A 20,115-nucleotide genomic window follows, 5' to 3' on the forward strand; every position below is an offset into this window, starting at 1 on the left:
CCCACCACAGTCCCTTCCCTCCCTCATCCCCACACAAAGGCACACACCCCCCCCACCCGGGACCCCAACACACAGAAAAACACACCTACCACTCCAGGGCAGATTCTCTGGGTTTGCTACCCACTCCATGCATACAAAAGGGCAGACTCATTTTCTCAAAATCCATACTTGGAGGAGGTACCTCCTTTCTCTGCTAAACAGGTAAGTAAGGGTACAGAATCAAATCATACAAATGAATATTTTAGGTTTTTTTTTTTTTTTTTTTCCCCCCCTTAGTGGTACTGGGGCTTGAACTCAGGGCCTCATGCTTGCTAGGCTTTGCTAGGCAGGCGTTCTATCACTTGAGCCACTCCACCAGCCCAACAAATGAATATTTTAGATGTTACCTGCAACCTACAAAATGAGCTACTCCGGGCTTGAAGAGCCCTACCCTTCACAGTTTCTGGGTCCCACTCCAGATGAGACTGGCAGATGGGATCCCACTGTCAGCTGCCATATGTTTATTCAGAGGCAGGGTCTATGACATGCATTGCAGTTTCCTTGGCCCTGGTCTGTAATTGTTTTCAAATATATTTCATCCATGAGGCAGAGATTAACGACTGTCATATTATGCCAGATTTGAGAAAGACAACTTCTATCTATCAGTGTGGATAATGCTGATTCTGACAGGGCAGTATGAATCTGAATTTGAGTCAGGGCTGGAAAGCATAGTAAGTACTATTAGGCCTAGAAAGAACAGGGAGCTTATACATTAATTCCTTGAAAGATAAAAGGCTATAAGAAAAAAAAATTTTCCACTGTATGAAACAATTCTGAGTAAAACATTCGGTGTATTTACATATAGATGAAACATGATATTTTGAAACATTCTCAGATGCATGCTAACAAAAGTATATTTTCCCATGTTTGGAAAGACTTAAAAGCTTTTTCTGTACATGATGAAATTCTATTCAAAACAGGTTAAAAATGAACTGAAAAGCAAACTAAGTGTGTAAGCTGTAAATAAAATACTGTTTTCGTACACTATTTAACTCACTAGGACTTGAATATTGTGCAGAATGCATCTGTTGAAAACAAGTGATAAAGAACATGCGTTAAATACTTGTAATATCCTAATTCTCTGAATTCTACTTCAGTGGCTGAAATGATGTGGGCCCTTTTACGAAAGTTTCTAGTATAAGCTTAATGAAGTTCTACAACTGCTTTTTCAGAAGGCAGTCTGTGTCAAATGCAGATTTATCTGATCTTGCGCATGTTGATTACAAAGAAAATACGTGGATGCAAATCTAGGTCAAGATAAAGAATTGACTAGAAGAGAGGAGTTTGCTTTGAGTCAAATTAGTAAAGTTACTGAGAACCTAACATGTTAACATAATTCTACTGGAATTTGACCTTTTTCCTTCTGGCAGTGTCTTCATGAAAACTGAAATAAGAAAACAGAAGAAAAAAACTATTAGCAACAACTCTCAGTAGAAGGAGCTTCTGACAGGTTGGCTAATTAATGCCTGTAGTTTCATTGACTGTGAATTGGTAGATATTAGAAAGAACTATAAGAAAAAGCCAGGCATGGTGATGCATGCATATAATCCTAGTACTCAGGATGCTAAGGGAGGGGAATCAAATCTGAGGACAAACTGGGCTTCATAGTGAGACTCAAAAACAAAACAAAACAGAACAAAAACGAGCTACTGATGACAAGTTGGCTGAAAGTCCCTCCCCCTCAATCTCCAGACATTTATACTATAAAAAATGGTTGAGATAAGCATTTTACTCACTTACAGGCTAACCAATAACTGCTGTGGACTTCTAAGAAAGATAGTAAATTATACCTGAGCATTTAGCTTTCTGAAAAACCATGATTTTAAGGTTATTTCACCATTAGTTACAGTAAAACTTCTAGTGACACCTACTGGCCACAGTTGTGACAGTGATCACTGAAAAAGAATATAATGGTGTGAAAACATTAAAACTATAAAAATTCATGAGACCACAATAATTATACCAAAAAAAGAGAAATCAACAAAAATCCTATGTTGACCATCTATTAAACTAACTCCTCACTTTGAAGTTCACAATTAAATGGAAATAAAGCATTCAACCTGACTTTCCACTAAGAACTATCTTTTAGGATGATCAGATAGCTCAAATTGAAGAGGGAAAGTTGTAGTTTATATAGATTAGCCAGCTGATAAATGCACAAGAAACGAGAACTAGAAAAAATTACTGATGTAGATAGGTATAGATTAATGTTAAAATTTCTGATACAATGGAAAATTGGACATTCATTTAATGCCGAAGAAACATACGGACAACCCTGTTGTCCCAGAAGGGACACCCCTTGGACTATCAGACTCCTGCTGATCCAGTGATCTCTCTTAGCTCTGTTGATGGTAGATGAATTAGATATGACGTGATGTACTATGAAACATACATCTTATGTATGATCTATGGTAGCACAAAATGTTTAGCTCCAATCCATCATATAATTTCCATATTTCAGGTAGTGTAGGGAATAGAGGAACACGCTAAACAACACCATGAGAAGCAGCTAGACAAACTCACAGCACAGAATTCTGTAAGATAACTGTGCTAAGTCTTTTTACTAAGTAAATGTCAAGAAAAAAAATAACTGCTATATTAAAATAGACAAGGGATTTAAAGGCACACCACCAGTTTCAATGTAAGGTCATAGAATGAAGAGAAGTTTAGACAAGCCAATCACATATTTGAGGACAGCTAGAGAAATTGAGTATTGTCTGAAGTAACAGGGTTCTGGATTGAGAAAATGGAGATTGCTGTGCAGAAGGGAAACCCTTGGAGGATCCGGCTCCTGCTGATCCAGTTATCTCTCTTAGCTCTGTTGATGATAGAACTTTTTGTTAAAAGTCTAACATATATGGAGAGAAAAAGATCTGGAAGGATATGCAATAAGGTGTTAATAGCAGTCATCTCTGAGCAGTAGGAATATAATGTTTTTATTTTTGCTTATCTATTTTATAAGATGTCCACAATGCATTTATATCACTTCTGTAGTAATAAAAGGTTATTTTAAAACAAGAACTTGTAGAAAATTGTAGATCTCCCTCTTTTGTTAGGTAACTGATGATCGATAATCTATAACCAAAGGAACCTCTACCCTTCTGGTGAAGTATATCCTATTTGTATGTAAAGTACTTAAAGACAAATTTTTAAGTGCTTGGCTTGCAAAGATAATATTAAAAAGTCTCAGAAATAAGTACAAGCAAGAGGCCACTTTATCTCTGAAATATTCAGTTTAAAAACACAAGTAAGATACATCTTGCTATGCATCATTTGCCCTCCAAATCAAGCCTTGACTACTCATATTTACCCTTAGAAAAAAGCTAGGTCTAGTATTTAAAATGTATGGGGTAGGAATTTCATGTGAGGTGCATAGCCCCATCCCAGGCTGGTATCCATCTATGCCTCAGGAGTGGTGGGAGTGGCATTGGGCTCCAGATCCTCCTGGGGAGGAATTGAGGCTTCTTGTTCAGCCAGTGCCTCTCGAACCTGGCTGCCTAAAACTGCATCATGGATGCTGTGGAACAGCAGCTCCAGTAAGGCAGGATTTTCAAAAAATCTATTTGTAGTGAGGTCATTCACAACTTGTACTGTAAAAAGAAGAAAAGAATTATTTCACATTCTGAGTTTTGGTCTTGAATATTTATTTTTAAAAGTTAACACTTTCATGTATTTTAAGTATTAAAATATTGTAGCAAAAGTTTCATTCCAATCACATCAACATCTAGTACTAGGAAGCTACTTTTAGTACTTTCTGGTATATTCTTCCAGGATTTCTCTATGCAAATATAAGTAAACATGAATATATATACTAGCAGGCATGATGGCTCATGCCTGTAATCCCAACATTCAAAACGCTGAGTTCAAAGCCAGCCTGGAGTACATAGTGAGATCCTATCTCCAAAAAAAAGCAAAAACTGTATTTTTTTTGTGGTGTTAGGGATCAAACCCAGAACCTTGCACATGCTAGGCAAGCACTGAGCTATACCCAAAGCCCATCAGTTGTTTAAGAGCCTAAAGCTCTTAATTTTCAATGTTAGTACTTACCACCCAAATACTGAATAAGAGCTTTCTTCTCAGTTTTCTGACACTTTAAAAAATTTTTTGTTTGTTTGGTGGGACTGGGATTTGAACTTTAAGAGCTTTAAGCTTGCAAAAGAAGGCACTCCACCAATTGAGCCACACCATCTAATTTGCTCTGGATATTTTGGAGGTAGGGTCTCAGGAACTACTTGTCCAGGCTGGCCTTGAACTTTGATCATCCTGATCTCAGCCTCTCCTGTAGTTAGGATTATAGGTGTGAGCCACCTGTGCCTGGCTTGTGATTTTGAAAGATAATGTTGGTCTGCCTTCCACAGGGGCTGTTCCATTTTGCATTCCCACCAGGTATGACTGAGACAGCCACCAGATGCCTTTGAAGCATGCTATGATTTTTTTGCCAACCTGACAGGTGAAAAACGGCAACTCTGTATAGATTTCATTTTTTTTTCTTTTTTTGAGACAGGGTTTCACTATGTAGCTAAGGTTGTCTGGAACTAGTGACCCTTTTGCCTCAGCCTCCCAAGTGCTAGGATTTACAGGCATGTGTGGATTTCATTTTTTAAGTATTATTTTAACCAAAATATAATAGAAAACAAAAATAGCAGATAAGGTAATTCAAAATAATTGAATTGTTAAACAAGCAGCCAGATAATTTCATAGAATTACAATACATGTATGGTGTCATTAAATAATCAACAGTGGTTTATTGGCTCCTTTCCTCCAACTCCAGTTCCAAAGGCCTGAACTGGAATGACCTGGTGATATTAGTGCCTATAACTGGCTAATTCCAAGGCTGGCTTTACAGTGATTTTTCAGGATATTTTTCATTTTTGTAAAAAAATGAGAAAATTCTTGACAGTTATTAAAAAAGAAACATAGCTAGAATGTTAAAACTTTTCCACATTCTAAAGGTATACTCACCACTGCATCCTGCTAAATATACATAAATACCGACATCTCCATATTCTTTTACAATCTGTAATAGTGTTGAAATAAAGTTTAGTTACTCTTGCCTTTACCAATACGTATTTAAGACAGACACACTCTAATTTACTTACTTGTGCTACTTAGCTTCAATAATGCATTTTGAGCTAATCAACTAAAAGTAACTTTGTATTTCTTTTGCTTTTCCTACAATGATAACTAGGGGTATCAAAAATATTATACTTATGTATAATAAAAAAACTATGATAATGATTTTTTAAAAAGAATCTCTTACAATGATAGATACTGACATAATTACAGATGATGTAACAACTGTGGTATGCTTCAAAATAAGAGAAAATAGATGTTAGGTATAAAAGAAATCAGATTGGCTATAAATTGATGTGCTGAAACTCAGTGACACACAGTATTCACACTACTCTCTTTATTTTTGTATGTTTAAATTTTTTCCATAATCAAAAGTTGAAACAACAATAACAAAATAAGAATTAGAAAGAGACTCTGATCCAATTCCCCAGCATGACTGATACTGACACTGGGCACAGAGGTTTTTTTTTTATTGTTTTATTATTCACATGTGCATACAACGCTTGGCTCATTTCTCCCCCATGCCCCCACCCCCTCCCTTCCCACCCATTCCACCCCCTCCCTTCCCCCCCATCCCCTCAATACCTGGCAGAAACTATTTTGCCCTTATCTCTAATTTTGTTGAAGAGAGAGTATAAGCAATAATAGGAAGGAACCAGGGTTTTTGCTAGTTGAGATAAGGATAGCTTTACAGGGAGTTGACTTGCATTAATTTCCTGTGCGTGTGTGCTACCTTCTAGGTTAATTCTTTTTGATCTCACCTTTTCTCTAGTTCCTGGTCCCCTTCTCCTATTGGCCTCAGTTGCTTTTAAGGTATCTGCTTTAGTTTCTCTGCGTAAAGGGCAACAAATGCTAGCTAATTTTTTAGGTGTCTTACCTATCCTCATCCCTCCCTTGTGTGCTCTTGTTTTTATCATGTGCTCAAAGTCCAATCCCTTTGTTGTGTTTGCCCTTGATCTAATGTCCGCATGTGAGGGAGAACATACGATTTTTGGTCTTTTGAGCCAGGCTAACCTCATTCAGATGATGTTCTCCAATTCCATCCATTTACCAGCGAATGATAACATTTCGTTCTTCTTCATGTCTGCATAAAATTCCATTGGGCACAGAGGTTTTAAGTGAGTTGGTCAAGGTGGTACTTACCCCTGCCAGAGTTTTTACTCCAACAGAATCAATGAAATTGACTTGTGTAAAATCCAGGATGACAGTGTGGACATTTTCCGGGGGCATGAATCTTTGCAGTTCTTCAGGAAATGTACTTTTGATGACGATTGGAGGGTATTTTACTTCATCATCCTCTTCCTCAGGCTTGGTACCATCTTCTTCAGGCTTTGTACCTTCTGCATCCTATATATAAAATAAAACCCAACCAGAATTCTATGAACACATTTTGGGTAGTGAGAGAGACTTATGGAAAAATCAGCCCTTCTCAAACTACTGATTATACCAGATCCCTTCTAAAATATTTGTCATATTCCAGCACCATAACATGACAAAAAGACATATAAGTAACATTTAATTTTGGCTTGGTTTCTTTTCACCTCTACTCCTACCCCACTTTTTTTGGTCCAACACAATCTACGTTTCCTAGTCATCTTCTCCATTGTCTCCTAACTTCTAAAATTGCTCCACTGGGACTTGAGGCATGGCTCAAGTGGTAGAGTGCCTGCCTAGCAAGCTTGAAGTTCTCGCTTAGTCCAAACTCCCAAAATATAAATAAAATTGCTTCATTACCTCAGCAAGGCAGGCCTGGAGCTATCCTAAGCCTGAACAACAAAAAGCAGCCTTGAGCTTTTCTACTATCAGGTTTCTAGCGCTATAACAAAGTATTAGTTTATCATTGGGCACTGTGTGGTTTTTCTTTTCTTTTTTTTTAAATGGTTTCTTTATGATTTTTTTTTTGCAAAATAATATTTTCACTACTTATTTCAGAGGCATCCTCGTAACTGATCCTGGTTTTAATACATAAAGGAGACTTCATTGCTTCTAAGCTTTCCTGTGTTAGTAACTTCATGCTGTGTTTAGATTTCAAGCATGAGTAAAGATGAAGAGCACTGGAGAGCAAGAGAAAAGGGAAAATTACAATGAAAAGACCACTCACCACTTTGACCACAGCCGCATTGGCCATACTTGCATTTCCAACTTCCTTAGCATATTTTCTCATGGCTTTTCTTCTTGCTCCCATTATGAGCGCTGGGTTCACTCCAGTCTTTACAGAAGAGCAATATATGAAAAATCATTTCATGGTTCTCAGGGATCCACCCAAATACCATTAAATCTTCAAATATCCCCCCACTGAATTGCTTTCTGTTCCAGATTATCACCCCAACCCTTGTTCTACCTTTCTCTCAGATGCCCTGAACTGAGTCACACCCTCACTGAGAGGGTGCAACTAATTCTCAGTCTTTATTTAGGACAACCAGAAGCTACAGTATTCAAGAGAATTTTTAGAGTGGTATTTACCACTTAGATTTCTCAGATTCTTATATTTAAGATTTTGTGAGTTGATGGGTATCAGGAATTGAGTTTTAATCATGACTAAAGAAACCCACATAATCCACAAATTAAAAAAAATCTAAGATTATTTTTTCACTTCCTTTTGTCAGATATTTTTGAAAAGGTAATATATACATAGTGGTAATGGTTGTACAACAGTGTGAATGTACTTAATTTTAACCACTGGTTGTACACTTGAAAATGCTTCAGTGGTAAATGTTATCTTACAGAGGATACTGAATAGTCTAATAGAGAATACTGAGACATTTAAGTGACCCTCATCCCTATCAAGCCACAAGTCCTCCCTCAGAAATAATCACAATGTTGGGTGACTCACCTTTCTTTTTAATGCGTTGCTGTACAAGTCACTATTTGCATAGTAAATTGGAGCATTTATTTGAAATATCTTTATTCCAGGAATTTCTTTCACCTGAGAAATAAAATATTAGTGAGGTTAACATCTGTATATATTTCAGAATCAAAACTGCAATTGCCTCTCTCCTCCAACATGAAAATGAATTCTGAAGTTGCAAAGGGCCCTCTTACCACATTTGGATAAAATAATGTCCCCCTTTCTACTCGGCTCTGGAAGGAAAAGTACTGAGAAGAAATTTTTTTTTTGAGACAAGGTCTGGCTATGTTGCCTGGGCTGGTCTTGAACTCCTGGGATTAAGTTATCCTCCTGCCTCAGCCTCCTGAGTACCTGGAACTACAGAAGTGCTCCACCACACTTGGCTTGAAAGCTTTGAAAATCACACATCTTCTCATTTCTTTTACAAGAAATTTATTTATTTATTTATTTTTTGATATTAAGCACGAAGAAGGAACGGGAAAATAGTCAAAAAGAAAATGAATAGGATAGGAAAGGCTGCTGCCAGATGGCAGGAAGCAGGCAAATAAAGCAAAAAGAGGTTTACGCTGGTTTGACTCACAACTGCAAGAAGGAGATGACAACAACACAGCTAAGACAGAGTGAATATTCTATCAGGAAGCTTTGTAGCCTGAGGATGCAGTTTGTACGTGAGTAGTTTGTCATTTAATTCTTTGGAATGAGGAAAGATAGCAATCCTAACATCAGGTGCATTTCCTACTATCTTATAATGAATCTGAGAATTTCTTCCCAAGCAGAAGACAAAATCAATAGACAAAGCTGGTTTTATTTTATTTTATTTTATTTTTGATGGGAGAAGTACAACTTTATTAATAAAAAGTGAGCTTGAAAGGTAGTGGGTCAAAAACTCTTGGTAATCATCCTTCCTGCCTGTCCTGATTGTGAACTGTTTATGTGACTTTTGCAAGGGAAGGGATGCAGGTGAATATACCAGGATTGTTTGTTGATCTTGCAAAGCTGGTTTTAAAATATTTTGTAAAAGTCTTTGAAATTCCCCAGAAGAAAAGAACATTTGAAATCAAGGAAACCAGAAGCCATAACATTAAGTACTAAAAATGAAGTGTGAGAATTCCATTGTCCCTCTACCTGGCTTTTATCTCGTTAAAATTAGTATTTTACCATTGTTTTAAATTCATCAGATGAAAACCCTGCACATACAAACCATCCTCTCAGTTTTAGTATTTTGTAAATGTACACTTTAATTCCAGCAATATGTACTTATCCTCATTAAAAATAAGGGAAAATAAATATTAGGAAGTTGAATAGTAATGCACAATACAAACTATAAAACTAAATCTAGATGTTCAGTGACCCCTGCTTATTCAGCCATGTCACACACTTATAACCTTTTAATATTATAAAAAGTCCTACCTCCTCATAAGCATCTATATCGATATACACGTCAGTGTCAGGAAGCTGTCCCAGGACTTTGTAGCTCGGACTGCAGAGAGAGAGAGAGAGAGAGAGTGGGATAAATTGTACTAGGCTGAGGTGCAGTATGTGTGGATTTAGTAGTGAATTCAGGAATACTTCATCCAAGCATGGCTCCTCACATATCACATTCCCAATGCCATTTTGTCCCTGTGTGGAGCAATGCTGTGGGGACATAAGGGAAGTGGAGGTCCCTCTGGTTGGGTGAGCTGGGCTTCAAAGGATGAGGATTTCAACATCAAAAGAAGAATGGGCCATCCTGACCACTTGGAGTGCCCTGGCCCCTTGTTTCTGCAGTCTAAACCGTACTGCTCCCAGAAAAGGTCAACCCTAATTACATCTCTACCAACACCACAGGAAAAATGAAGTCTCTTTCCATAAACTCCCACGGGGCTATTCGGGTATCTCTTATGATTATTTGTCACACGGTGCCTTGCTTATACCTATTGAAGCATGTATAATTGTATATCCTAATCTTATGAAGGAAGATGATAAAAATATGGATTTTTATGACTCTAGATAATGTAAACCCATATTTAAGTCATTGTCTCACCACATATTATTATCTTGTGTAAGTTATCCAATCACTCAGTTTCCACATCTGTGAAATGTGAAAAGAATCATTGGGTTGTAAGTATGAAATGACATACACCACTGATCTTTGCAAAGGGCTGGGCACATAAGTAATTATAGTAATAAGTGATTTATAGTTTATAGTAAGTAATTATAAATAAGTAAAATAGTAATAAGTAATTTATATATATTTAGAATTCTATGTGTTATATAATATATAATATACATTTACATATTATATATTTATAATTTATTTATATAATTTATAGTAATAAGTAATTTAGTGCCAGCATTACTTCATTATTAACCTCATTACCATTATTACATGTCTGTCATCATTAGGAGAATATAACCTTTTTGAAGGGAAGGGCTATGTCTTATTTATTACAATATCCTGAGAGTTTGGTATCTCCCTGGGAACATAACAGACCCTTAACAAATATCTATTCAGGGAATACTTAATTATTTTTAAATGTTTTATAACACTAACTAAACTGCCAGCTCTTTTGGGGAGAGGGGAAGTAGCTAATCCTTCATCACATTTATAGCATCCATAGTGCATGGAAGAGTTGCTCAGGAATTATTTGCTGAATGAAGTGTTGTCTTGTAATTATGCGTGTTTTGAGGGAAAATGAGTGTTTGGGACAGGCCACAACCAATGCACAGTAGCCATCTTTTGGAAGCGTTCCCTAATTACAGAAAAAGAAGTGAGTGAAAATAAACAAGCATCCCAGTGCTGGTCTTCCAAACTCCAACCATCCAAAGCCCAGCATGACCACCAAGAAAGGGTGGAACATAAAAACTCACTTCAGTTAATTATTTAAGGGAGAGAAGTATCACATCAAAAATTTTTGTCCAACTTATGTTTAGAAACCATAAAATCCTACTCAGTAAGCAAACAACATAAATCTCGAATTCCATGCCTTCTTAAAGGACATAGTTGGTTTTTTTTTCATTTTGATGCTGGAGGTTTGTGCTGGAGGTTGATGCTGGAGGTTGAGCGCAGGGCTTTGTGCGTGCTAAGCACGTGATTTTCAACAGAGCTGTGCCCTCAGCCCCTAGATATTTTAAACCATAGGGTTCACCAAAGCTTTGAGGTAAATAATTCCTCTATGTCCTAATAATGTTCTTTATAAAAATGGGAAGAACTTCTTTTAGACAAAAGTGGAAAAGTGTTAAAATCTGTTAATAAAAAGTAGCTTAATTCCCTTTGAACTTAAACCACAGGCTCTACACATTTTTCCATGTCATTTTGATGGTGAACTTTTTCATTTCCTACTCTAGAAAGTGGAATACCCCATCATTCTGCAGATAAAGGGTCAACATCCTCCTTCAGTGGCCTTTCAAACTTAAAGAACCAGAACATGATTTGCAACTCTAGGCAAAACCAGGTTGACCTGATTTTAGTTTCCTTTTGTGTGGAGGAAGCTATAATGCTCATGTGGTCTGTTGACTAAACAAAATGCCAAGAAAAAAATTCATGTAGGAACTGGAAGTACAGTTCCATTTGGGGGAAGGGCACTGTCACTACTTGAGTCAATAGTACCAGTCAGGCACTGTGCAAGGTCTCTGCATGCCTTATTATTTAAACTTACTGTAACTATTTGAGGTAGCAAGCATTAGTCCCATTCTATAGGTGCAGAAATTGAGGTTCTGAGAGGTTATGTAAAAATCACAGAATTTAAAGAGGTATAGTCAGGACCTGAACTCAGATTTGCCTGATTCCAAAGTCTAGGTTATTTCTATGACATGTTTCATCTTTCTTGTTATGGTGATTTCTCTATTACGCACAGCATTTTAAAAAAAGTATTTTATACCTTGCCTATTGGGTTCAGTTCTATTGGAAGGAGAGTGACAGGGCATAGTGGCTTGGAGTGGAGGAAAGAACAATGGATTATGGCATATGATAATTTGGTGTCAGAATTTGCTCTATGTCATCAAAACCCACATTGGCACCTGGTGCCAAAGCCAATTGCTGGAACACTTGTTTCAACTCAGAAGAGGGTAAATAAACTGGCATAACCCTGGGCCAGGAAAAATGGCTGGAATAATGATGGAACTTAGACTGTTTAGACAAAATCATTGATAAAAGCAGCAACTGTGACATAGCAGAGCATCTGACAAAATGATATGGATTTTTCCCTTTTTTTCCTTCCTTTTTTTGGTGCTAAGGATTGAACCCAGGGCCTCAAACATGCTGAGCACATGCTCTACAACTGAGCTATACTTCCAGTTCCTACAGAAATTTTTTTCTTGGAATTTTGTTTAGACCACATAAGCATTATAGTCCCATCTCACACTTAACTAAAATAATCAAAGAGCTCAACTTCCACCAATTCTATAGTTAAAGTCTACATTACAATCTCAGCCAGGACACTCACACATCTCACCTCTGTGTTCTGTAAATCACAGTCAGCAGAGCAATGATCACAGCAGTAATCAAACCATAGTCCAATCCCAAAAACAAGGAGGACACGAAAGTGGTAAGCCAGATGGTCTAAATGAAAGTCAGAAAGTTTGATGGCAAAGCATGTTAAAAAAAATTCCGTAAGAATTAATCTCTCTCTTCTCTCTCTCTCTCTCCTCCCCCCACTTTATCTATTTATTTTGCCTAACTAGGTACTAAATATAACAACTAACTGAATTAATGTCATTCTCACATTTTTATTAGCACTAAAAATAGTTGCTGCGGTGACATAGACCTAACCATCACCTTTACTTACCAGCTCTATTTTGCTGGTTCTCCAGAAGAAGGGGAGATCTGAGAATTGCATAAACATTCCTTTCAGGTTGACGATCACAATGGCTGACAGCACAGCCTGAAACACAGCACATCACCCATGTTTCTCCTATTGAATCCACAGAGCCCTCTTTGCTGGCTCCTCACTGTCCTGCTGCCATCCCCATGTTTTCTCCTTACTCACATCTTACTGTGGCACTGAAGGTTCCTTTGGAACCATGAGCACCTGGATTTCAGCACTTGGTTAACTAAAATGGGCCTTGGAAAACCAGGCTTATATCCTACTTGCTTAACAGTCCTACATTGCAGTCAAGAAGTCCAGAATTAAACTTTGTACTAGAGGAATAATTTCACCTATGGTCTTTCTACTTATGATTTTCATTATATTGTTTATGATGTCTCTTACATTAAACATACCAGCAAATAACTGCTTTATATATTTAGGTAATTTCAGATTTTTAATGAGAGTTTAAGGTCATAGAAGGTCAAAAAGAAAAGGAACCTTGGAGATCAGCCAGTCAACACCTCCGCTCCCTGCTGCAGATAAGGAAAATGAGACCAAAGAGAGTTGAGATGGTTTTCCCAAGGTCTGGTGGTAGCTGTCAGTAGATTAGGAATAGGATCTTGGTTGGTCCTAGCCATGGTCCTTTCCCATACTACTCTGCTAAAGTTCTAATAAAAACCTCTAACAAAGTCCAAAAATATAAACAAATAAAAGCAAAATCTCTACCCATGAAAAAAACCACACACCAAATCCACACTACACACCTGTGGTAACGACTCAAAGAGGAATCCAGTAGCTAATATGACCAGCAGAATCATTAATGAGGCCAAACAACCTGCAAGCTTAACGAGAGAAGACACACGGAAGGGGCTTTTAGGAGACTACAGTAAGAGGCAGGCTTTAGGCTGCTCTTATTCTTTTCATAAGCACTGTGGGAAAATCAAGAAAATATGGATTCAAATAAGTCACTGAAACACTACATAAACCTGCAACTCTATCCCAGTCCCCCTTGAAGTGTTGGTTCCTCTTACAGCTTTTAAAAAGAGACGGAAACACTGAAATACCCTGACTGAAAAGCCTTGTCAGAGGTGGGGAAAGATGTCTGGTGCTAATCTGAGACCCACCAGGGAGGGACAGAAGAGTTCAGACAAACATTTGCTGTTCAATATGGTAGCCACTTGCTACATGTGGCTATTTAAATTTTTTACAAACTAAAATTAAATAAAACAAATCAGATCTTGGTTGCTTTAGCCACATTTCAAGTTCTCAAGAACCATAAGCTGCTGCCATATTGGATGGTGCAAAGATTGAACATTTTCATCATTGAAGAAAGTTCTATTGGATGGTGTTGGCATCTTGCCCACACTCAGTCTCAGGCTTTCAGGACAATATCCCATGTCTGAACTTTGAGGTTTAATGGTAGCAAACGGAGTGCTGTATAACGTTCCAATTTAACTGGAGAATATACAATATACCTCTTTCCTATAGATTCAGTTCCTTGTGATTCGCTTCAACCAATCATGCCTTTCTCTGATTCACTACACAGCTCACTGGAGCATGGATCTGCAGGCAGAGTAGCTTTGTTTGGGTTCAGAATAGAATCAAGAGATTAACATTTAATTGCCACCCAAATTACCAGTTCTTAGAAGCTTGGAGTATACACACCTGTGTCTTCCCTCCGGTTCCCTCCTGAACAAGGCTTCGAGACAAGGAGCAAGAAATTGAAAAGGTCTGGAAGAGAGATCCAATGGAATTGCACAGTCCCAGGGCAATGAGCTCCTTTTGCAGGAGGAAAAAAAAAAAAAAAGAAAAAGAAAGAAACAAGACAGATTGGTCACTCTTCAGGGAAAAAACATGACTGTCTTTATTACACATCTGCAAGATTATAGGCTGTCTCTTCATTCTCTTTTCAAATACAAGAATTTCTTTAGCATGAGTTCAAAGTAGAAATTAAGGCATATTTTATGGTAGGAGAAAAACACTTTGGATTTTTATTGTGTTGGAGGTAAATGCTATAATCCGTATCCACTCCTTATTTTCCAAACACAATCTGTACACAAATAATGTTTGAAAAAAAGAAAACTGAAATAAAAGGGAGAAAATAATTTTGTTGTTTAAAAGAAAGTTCTTGATTTATAACTACTGGCCTGTTTATCAACAAGAACATGCCAGTGTCTTCCTGGGACCACTGAATCCTGCTTTTAGAGATACTTTGGGGATTTCTAGTTTGAAGCATCAGGTCTTCCATTAGAAATACACAGAGTGCCAAAATAGACATTGTCATGACAAGATTATAGCTCACTGTGTTCAGATTAAATATCTTATCTGTAGCTATGTTATGAAAGAAAGCATCAAAGATAATAATGTGGATTTTGAGTGATGAATCATAGACCTGAAGTTTAGTGAACAAAAACAAGCCTTCCTGTGGAACAAAAATGGTTCTGGAGAAATAGTTTACTCCCAGACTGTAAGCTTTAAACATAGGGGAAACATCTATGGGAGACTGGCAAACCATAAGCTTCAGAGCAGAGATCTGAACTTTCTAGCTGGACCCATGCCCATGAGGTGAGGGAGGACTCCCTTTATACCTCAGGGTTTTGATTATCCACTTCTCGTAAATAATGAAAGAAATTAAAGTGTGGAACAAATGCATGCTTCAAAAGATCCATCACCAAAATAAAGGTTTTTCTAGCACCATAGATGAATCTAGTCCATTTGCCTTCTACAACAGAGCATGGTGATTGTACCACTCTGAAACATCTGTAGGAAATTGACTTTTACCTGATTGCCATCAACCTGGTAACCATGTTTATTTGCCAAGGTCTTGGCCATGGAGATGGTCACTGAAAATCCAACGATGGCTATTGCAATGGCATCCACGTACACAAGGTGGAAGAGGCTGGTGTCTGGATTGGCTGGAGGGAGTAGCCTGAAAAGTCAAGCTGATGTTAACTCAGGTGTTGGAGAATTTGAGAGGGTCATTATCTGCTAATGGGGTGATCAATGCTTGGGCATTTGTTTGCTCTGGTTTGACAAACAAGGAGGACTCTTCTTGACACAGAGAGGTTCTTTCCAGGCCTATACCGCAAAGGGTCTGCTTTCTACTGGGATGGGTTATCAGTAGAGATCAGATGCCAGGTTATTTATAAAAAGAGTAACCTCATACCTCACAGCACCCTGATGGTAGGTGTAAGTAAGACACAGAATCAGGAGGAAAAGAAGGTCAGTGGAGTGCTCAGAAACCACAAGACATCTGAACCAGTCTTGGAGTGGGGACAGTATTGGACAAGGGCTAATTTAGAGGAGAATTACTCTCCTTGTAACATTACGCACTTCTCTCCCTTGTTATCTGAGGTGAGTCTATTAACTCTTCCCACATAATTCTCCCTTCAGTTGTGTTCTAACACGGGAAAGCATAGCAAAGGTTAAGCAACTTATTTTAGGTCATTTATGAAGTATAAAAACACCATGAAGAACCTACCTTTCTATACCTATTTCTCTCATCATGTCATAGCACTGTGACAGAAGGAAAATTTCAAATTCTGGGGATGCTTTCAGATGTTAAGTGATTTTTTTCTAGATGGAATAGAAAGTCAAGCAGGGTGTCTAACTATAAAATTAGTTGTTGTTCCCTTGCACTTTGCTGCATAAGCATTAACCAGGTTCAGGTTTGAGGAATAAGAACATAAGAAAAGGACATATTTTGGAATGAGTTCAGTAAAGCCAACTGTCACTTTCTGGGCCCTGCAGTGTGTATATATTTATGAATGTGTACAGAAGAGGGTAGTAGCTTGCTTTCAAACAGAGTCACCAACAATTCCTCTCACACTTATATATACATGCTGCTTTTCCCAACTGATGTGGAATCTGTGTCCCCTCTTGCGAATTGGGGATGGGCTTTTGATTTGCTTGGATCAACAGAGTGTAGTGGAAGTAATGCCATGTAAGGCCTTAAGAGGCCTGGCAAATTCTACACTTTTCTTTTTCATTGCCTGAGCTATCAATTAAAGGGGTATGTCAACCCTGCCACAGACACCATGTGCAGAGATGCCAGCCAGCCCCCAGGTGTTCCAGCCCCTCTAGCTGAGTTGCCAAATGTGACTGAGGATTTGTTGGGTCATCCAGCAAAAGTTACACCTTCCAACACTTGCAGACACATGAGAGATCACAAGGGAGACCAGTATTCCTGCTGTGCCCAATCTAGACTGAACAATTATTAATGAAGCAAATTAATGGTTGCTATTTTAAGCCACTGTTATAGGGTTATATAGCAGTAAGATCCACAGATAAAAAATGGTATTATTGTAGGTATTTAGGCAAGTAGATAAGTATTTGTTATCTGCTTGGTTTTGGGCCAAGTTCCAGAAAGATAAGGTTTCGAATAGCCAAGTTTCAGAAAGGTAAATATATATATATAAACTTTAGCTCTCACATACAGAAGGAAGGCAACATATTTGGGTATAACACAATAGGGAAAGGAAGACATTAGGTATAAAATTATGGTGATGTGAATTTCAACATATCAGCCTATTTTTAAAAGGAGAAATCTAAGTGTAAGAATTTCTCATTTAATGAAATTCTTTGTAACTACTAACCAAATAGGAATATCTATTGGATCCAATCAAAGACTAATGTTTACCACGTGACTGTGTGAGAGACCCAGGTGTGAGGTAATGGAAAGAGCACCCAAGTGAGTATCAGAAGACCAAGGTCTGGGTTCAGACTAGGAGTCACCAACAACTTGCTAAACCTCATCTCTGTCTCTCAAATATCACCTTCCATGTCACCCTCCCTCAAACAGCAACCCCATTCCCTCCTGTCCCTTATTTGACTTCACTTGTTTTCACAGCATTTCTTACTATTTCTTTATTGATTGAACGTCTGTGTCCAGTAGACTATAACCTCCATGAAGGAAAGGACTTTTTTCCTTGTGTGTGTTTTTGTTTTTAACTGCTCAGTCACTGCTTCCTAATAAACATTCAATAAACATATGTTGAATAAATAAGAATAAATTGACTCTTCTGTAAAATAGGGGATAATAAAGTGTATTTTCAGTAGGGTTCTTATAAATATCAACTGAGATGATAGATGTAAAAGTATTTTACATAAATCCAAATTGAAAACAAGGTGGTGTTACTGTGTCACAGCTTCACACCGAGTCATTGTAAGTAACCTGCCTGTGGAACTGATTTTCTGTGCTGAAGTTTGCATGTAGAGTGCAAGCCTCCTCCTTCACCATGACTCTGTGGGTGAGCTCTGCCTTAGAATGCATCCTCTGCACCCTCTGCCTCCCAAGAGACTCTTGGACAGGACAGGCAGGGATTGAGGGATCAATATCTGACATCCAGGCAATGTCTGACTGTTGTTTTGAAGAGAGAAGAGGATGGTGAGAGAAAGAGATGGAAGAACAGTACAAGAGACAGAAAGCCAGAGACACAACCAGAGCTGCAGAGAGAGACAGATGAACAGCAGTGGTGGGCACTCTTGTGTCTTCAAATATAAAAGGGAATTGCCAGTGTTAAAATGTGATTATATACTATAGATGGTACAAAGCAGTTAGGAGGGAATGACCAAAAACTAGAAAGCCCAGTCAATAATGAGCCTCAGAACTCAGCCTGGCTGACCGCTTGCTGTGGGTGTGGTGCTGTACCTGCTCTACTCGCTTGGTCTCCTGCACTTTCACAGCTGCCCTGGGGATAAGTAGGATCTACTACCCCGCCTGCCAATGAGGAAGCCAAAGCTTTGAAAGGATAAGCGACTTGCCCATGGCCACACAGCTAACAAGTGGCAGGCTGGGATTTAAATTCATGTGTCACTCAAGGAAAGACTTTAAAAACTGTTAAGAAAAACAAAAAACCATTACCCAGTGTTGGTGGGATTACAAAATGGTACAAGTGCTATGGAAAATAGAATGGGTTTTCCTGAAAAAATTCAATATAGAACTGCTATAGATTCTAATCAGTAATCTCACTTTGGGGCATACACATAAAAGAACTGAAAGCGGGGTCTCGACATATTTGCACACCTGCGCAGCACTGTTCACAACAGCCAAGCAATAGGCAGCCCAGGTGCTCATGGATAGAGAAACAAAACACAGACTCTACACATAACAGAATATTATTCAGCTTAAAAAAGGAAAATGTACTGTCACATGCTTCAACAGGGACAAACCTAGAGGATATTATGCCAAATTAAATAAGCCAGTAACAAAAAAACAAATACTGTATGATTCCACTGATTTGAGGTACCAAGAGTAGTCAAATTCATAGAAACAGAAAGATGAGTGGTGGTTACCAGGGACTAAGGGATGGAGAATGAGGGTGTTTAATGGGTGTAGAATTTCTGATTTGCAAGATGAAAAATCCCAGCCATCTGTTTTATGCTACTTAACACTACTGAACTGTACACTTAAAAGTGGTTAAGAAGGCAAATTTTGTGTTGTTTCTTTAACCACAAGAAATACACACACACACACACACACACACACACACACACACACACACACACCATGCATGCTTCAACACCTAAAACCCTCAGCTATTTGATATGTAGGAAAAAAGGAGGTCAAGCTGGGTGCTGGTGGCTCACACCTATAACCCTACCTACTTGGAAGGTTGAGACTGAGAGGACTGCAGTTTGAGGTCAGCCTGGGTAAAAAAGTTTGGGAGTCCCCATCTCAACAGAAAACACTGGGTGTGTGGTGTACACCTCTCATCCCAGCTACAGTGGGAAGCATACAATAGGAGGATCATTGGTCAGACTAGCCTGGGAAAAAATCAAGACCCTATCTCCAAAGAACTACAGTAAAATGGGCTGGAAGAGTGACTCAAGTGGTAGAGCACCTGCCTAGCAAGCATGAAACCCTGAGTTCGAACCCAAGTACCGCCCCCCAAAAACATTTATCATTCCAGGAGAGAGAACCAATAGATCAATTGATTATTTCAATCACACCATCACTTCAAATATATACTTTTCCTACCCCAGAGGAAGTGTTCCAACGACATCCACATTGTACGATTCTTGCAAGTTAAATCCAGCTGAAATGCCAGTTCCCATCACCACCTAGTACACACAAATCCAAATGCACCTTTAGAAATGAATATTCAAATGTCACAGAAACAAGCTGCAAAGAATTTGTTAGCCAGGCCAAATCTACTCTCGTTTTTCCTGCCCAGAGTTGAGAGGAATTATGGTTAGTCTCTAGCAGGTCTAACTTCTCTTAATGGCTCTACCCCATGTAACTACAACGGGCTCCACATTTCCTTGAAGCCGGGATTCTTTTCTTTCACTTTGCTCTGTTCCTGCTGCCGTGTTTGGCTAGTTGACTGCAACAGAAAGGGACCATAAAATGTCTCAGGGGTTGACCTT

At 38.3% G+C, this 20,115-nt stretch overlaps 1 protein-coding gene across 3 annotated transcripts in view; it reads right to left on the bottom strand.

The window, feature by feature from the left end:
• Window positions 1-68: 68 nt before the first annotated feature.
• Window positions 69-20,115, bottom strand: part of Slc26a5 (solute carrier family 26 member 5) — a 56,001-nt gene continuing 35,954 nt past the window's right edge. For 2 of the 3 annotated variants that reach the window (XM_074064921.1, XM_074064923.1), the window contains 12 exons: window positions 19,727-19,809; window positions 15,529-15,676; window positions 14,413-14,526; window positions 13,512-13,589; window positions 12,727-12,822; window positions 12,394-12,500; window positions 9,371-9,440; window positions 7,946-8,038; window positions 7,214-7,321; window positions 6,256-6,459; window positions 5,002-5,056; window positions 69-3,629 (listed from right to left, as the gene is read on the bottom strand). In XM_074064921.1, coding sequence (XP_073921022.1) covers window positions 3,439-3,629; window positions 5,002-5,056; window positions 6,256-6,459; window positions 7,214-7,321; window positions 7,946-8,038; window positions 9,371-9,440; window positions 12,394-12,500; window positions 12,727-12,822; window positions 13,512-13,589; window positions 14,413-14,526; window positions 15,529-15,676; window positions 19,727-19,809 — 1,347 coding nt within the window. In that variant the 3' untranslated portion in view covers window positions 69-3,438. The remainder of the gene's footprint in view (window positions 3,630-5,001; window positions 5,057-6,255; window positions 6,460-7,213; window positions 7,322-7,945; window positions 8,039-9,370; window positions 9,441-12,393; window positions 12,501-12,726; window positions 12,823-13,511; window positions 13,590-14,412; window positions 14,527-15,528; window positions 15,677-19,726; window positions 19,810-20,115) is intronic. The other variant, XM_074064922.1, reaches the window with a different exon arrangement.

Source organism: Castor canadensis, chromosome 2 (genome assembly GCF_047511655.1).
Source record: "Castor canadensis chromosome 2, mCasCan1.hap1v2, whole genome shotgun sequence".
Lineage (NCBI taxonomy): Eukaryota > Metazoa > Chordata > Mammalia > Rodentia > Castoridae > Castor > Castor canadensis.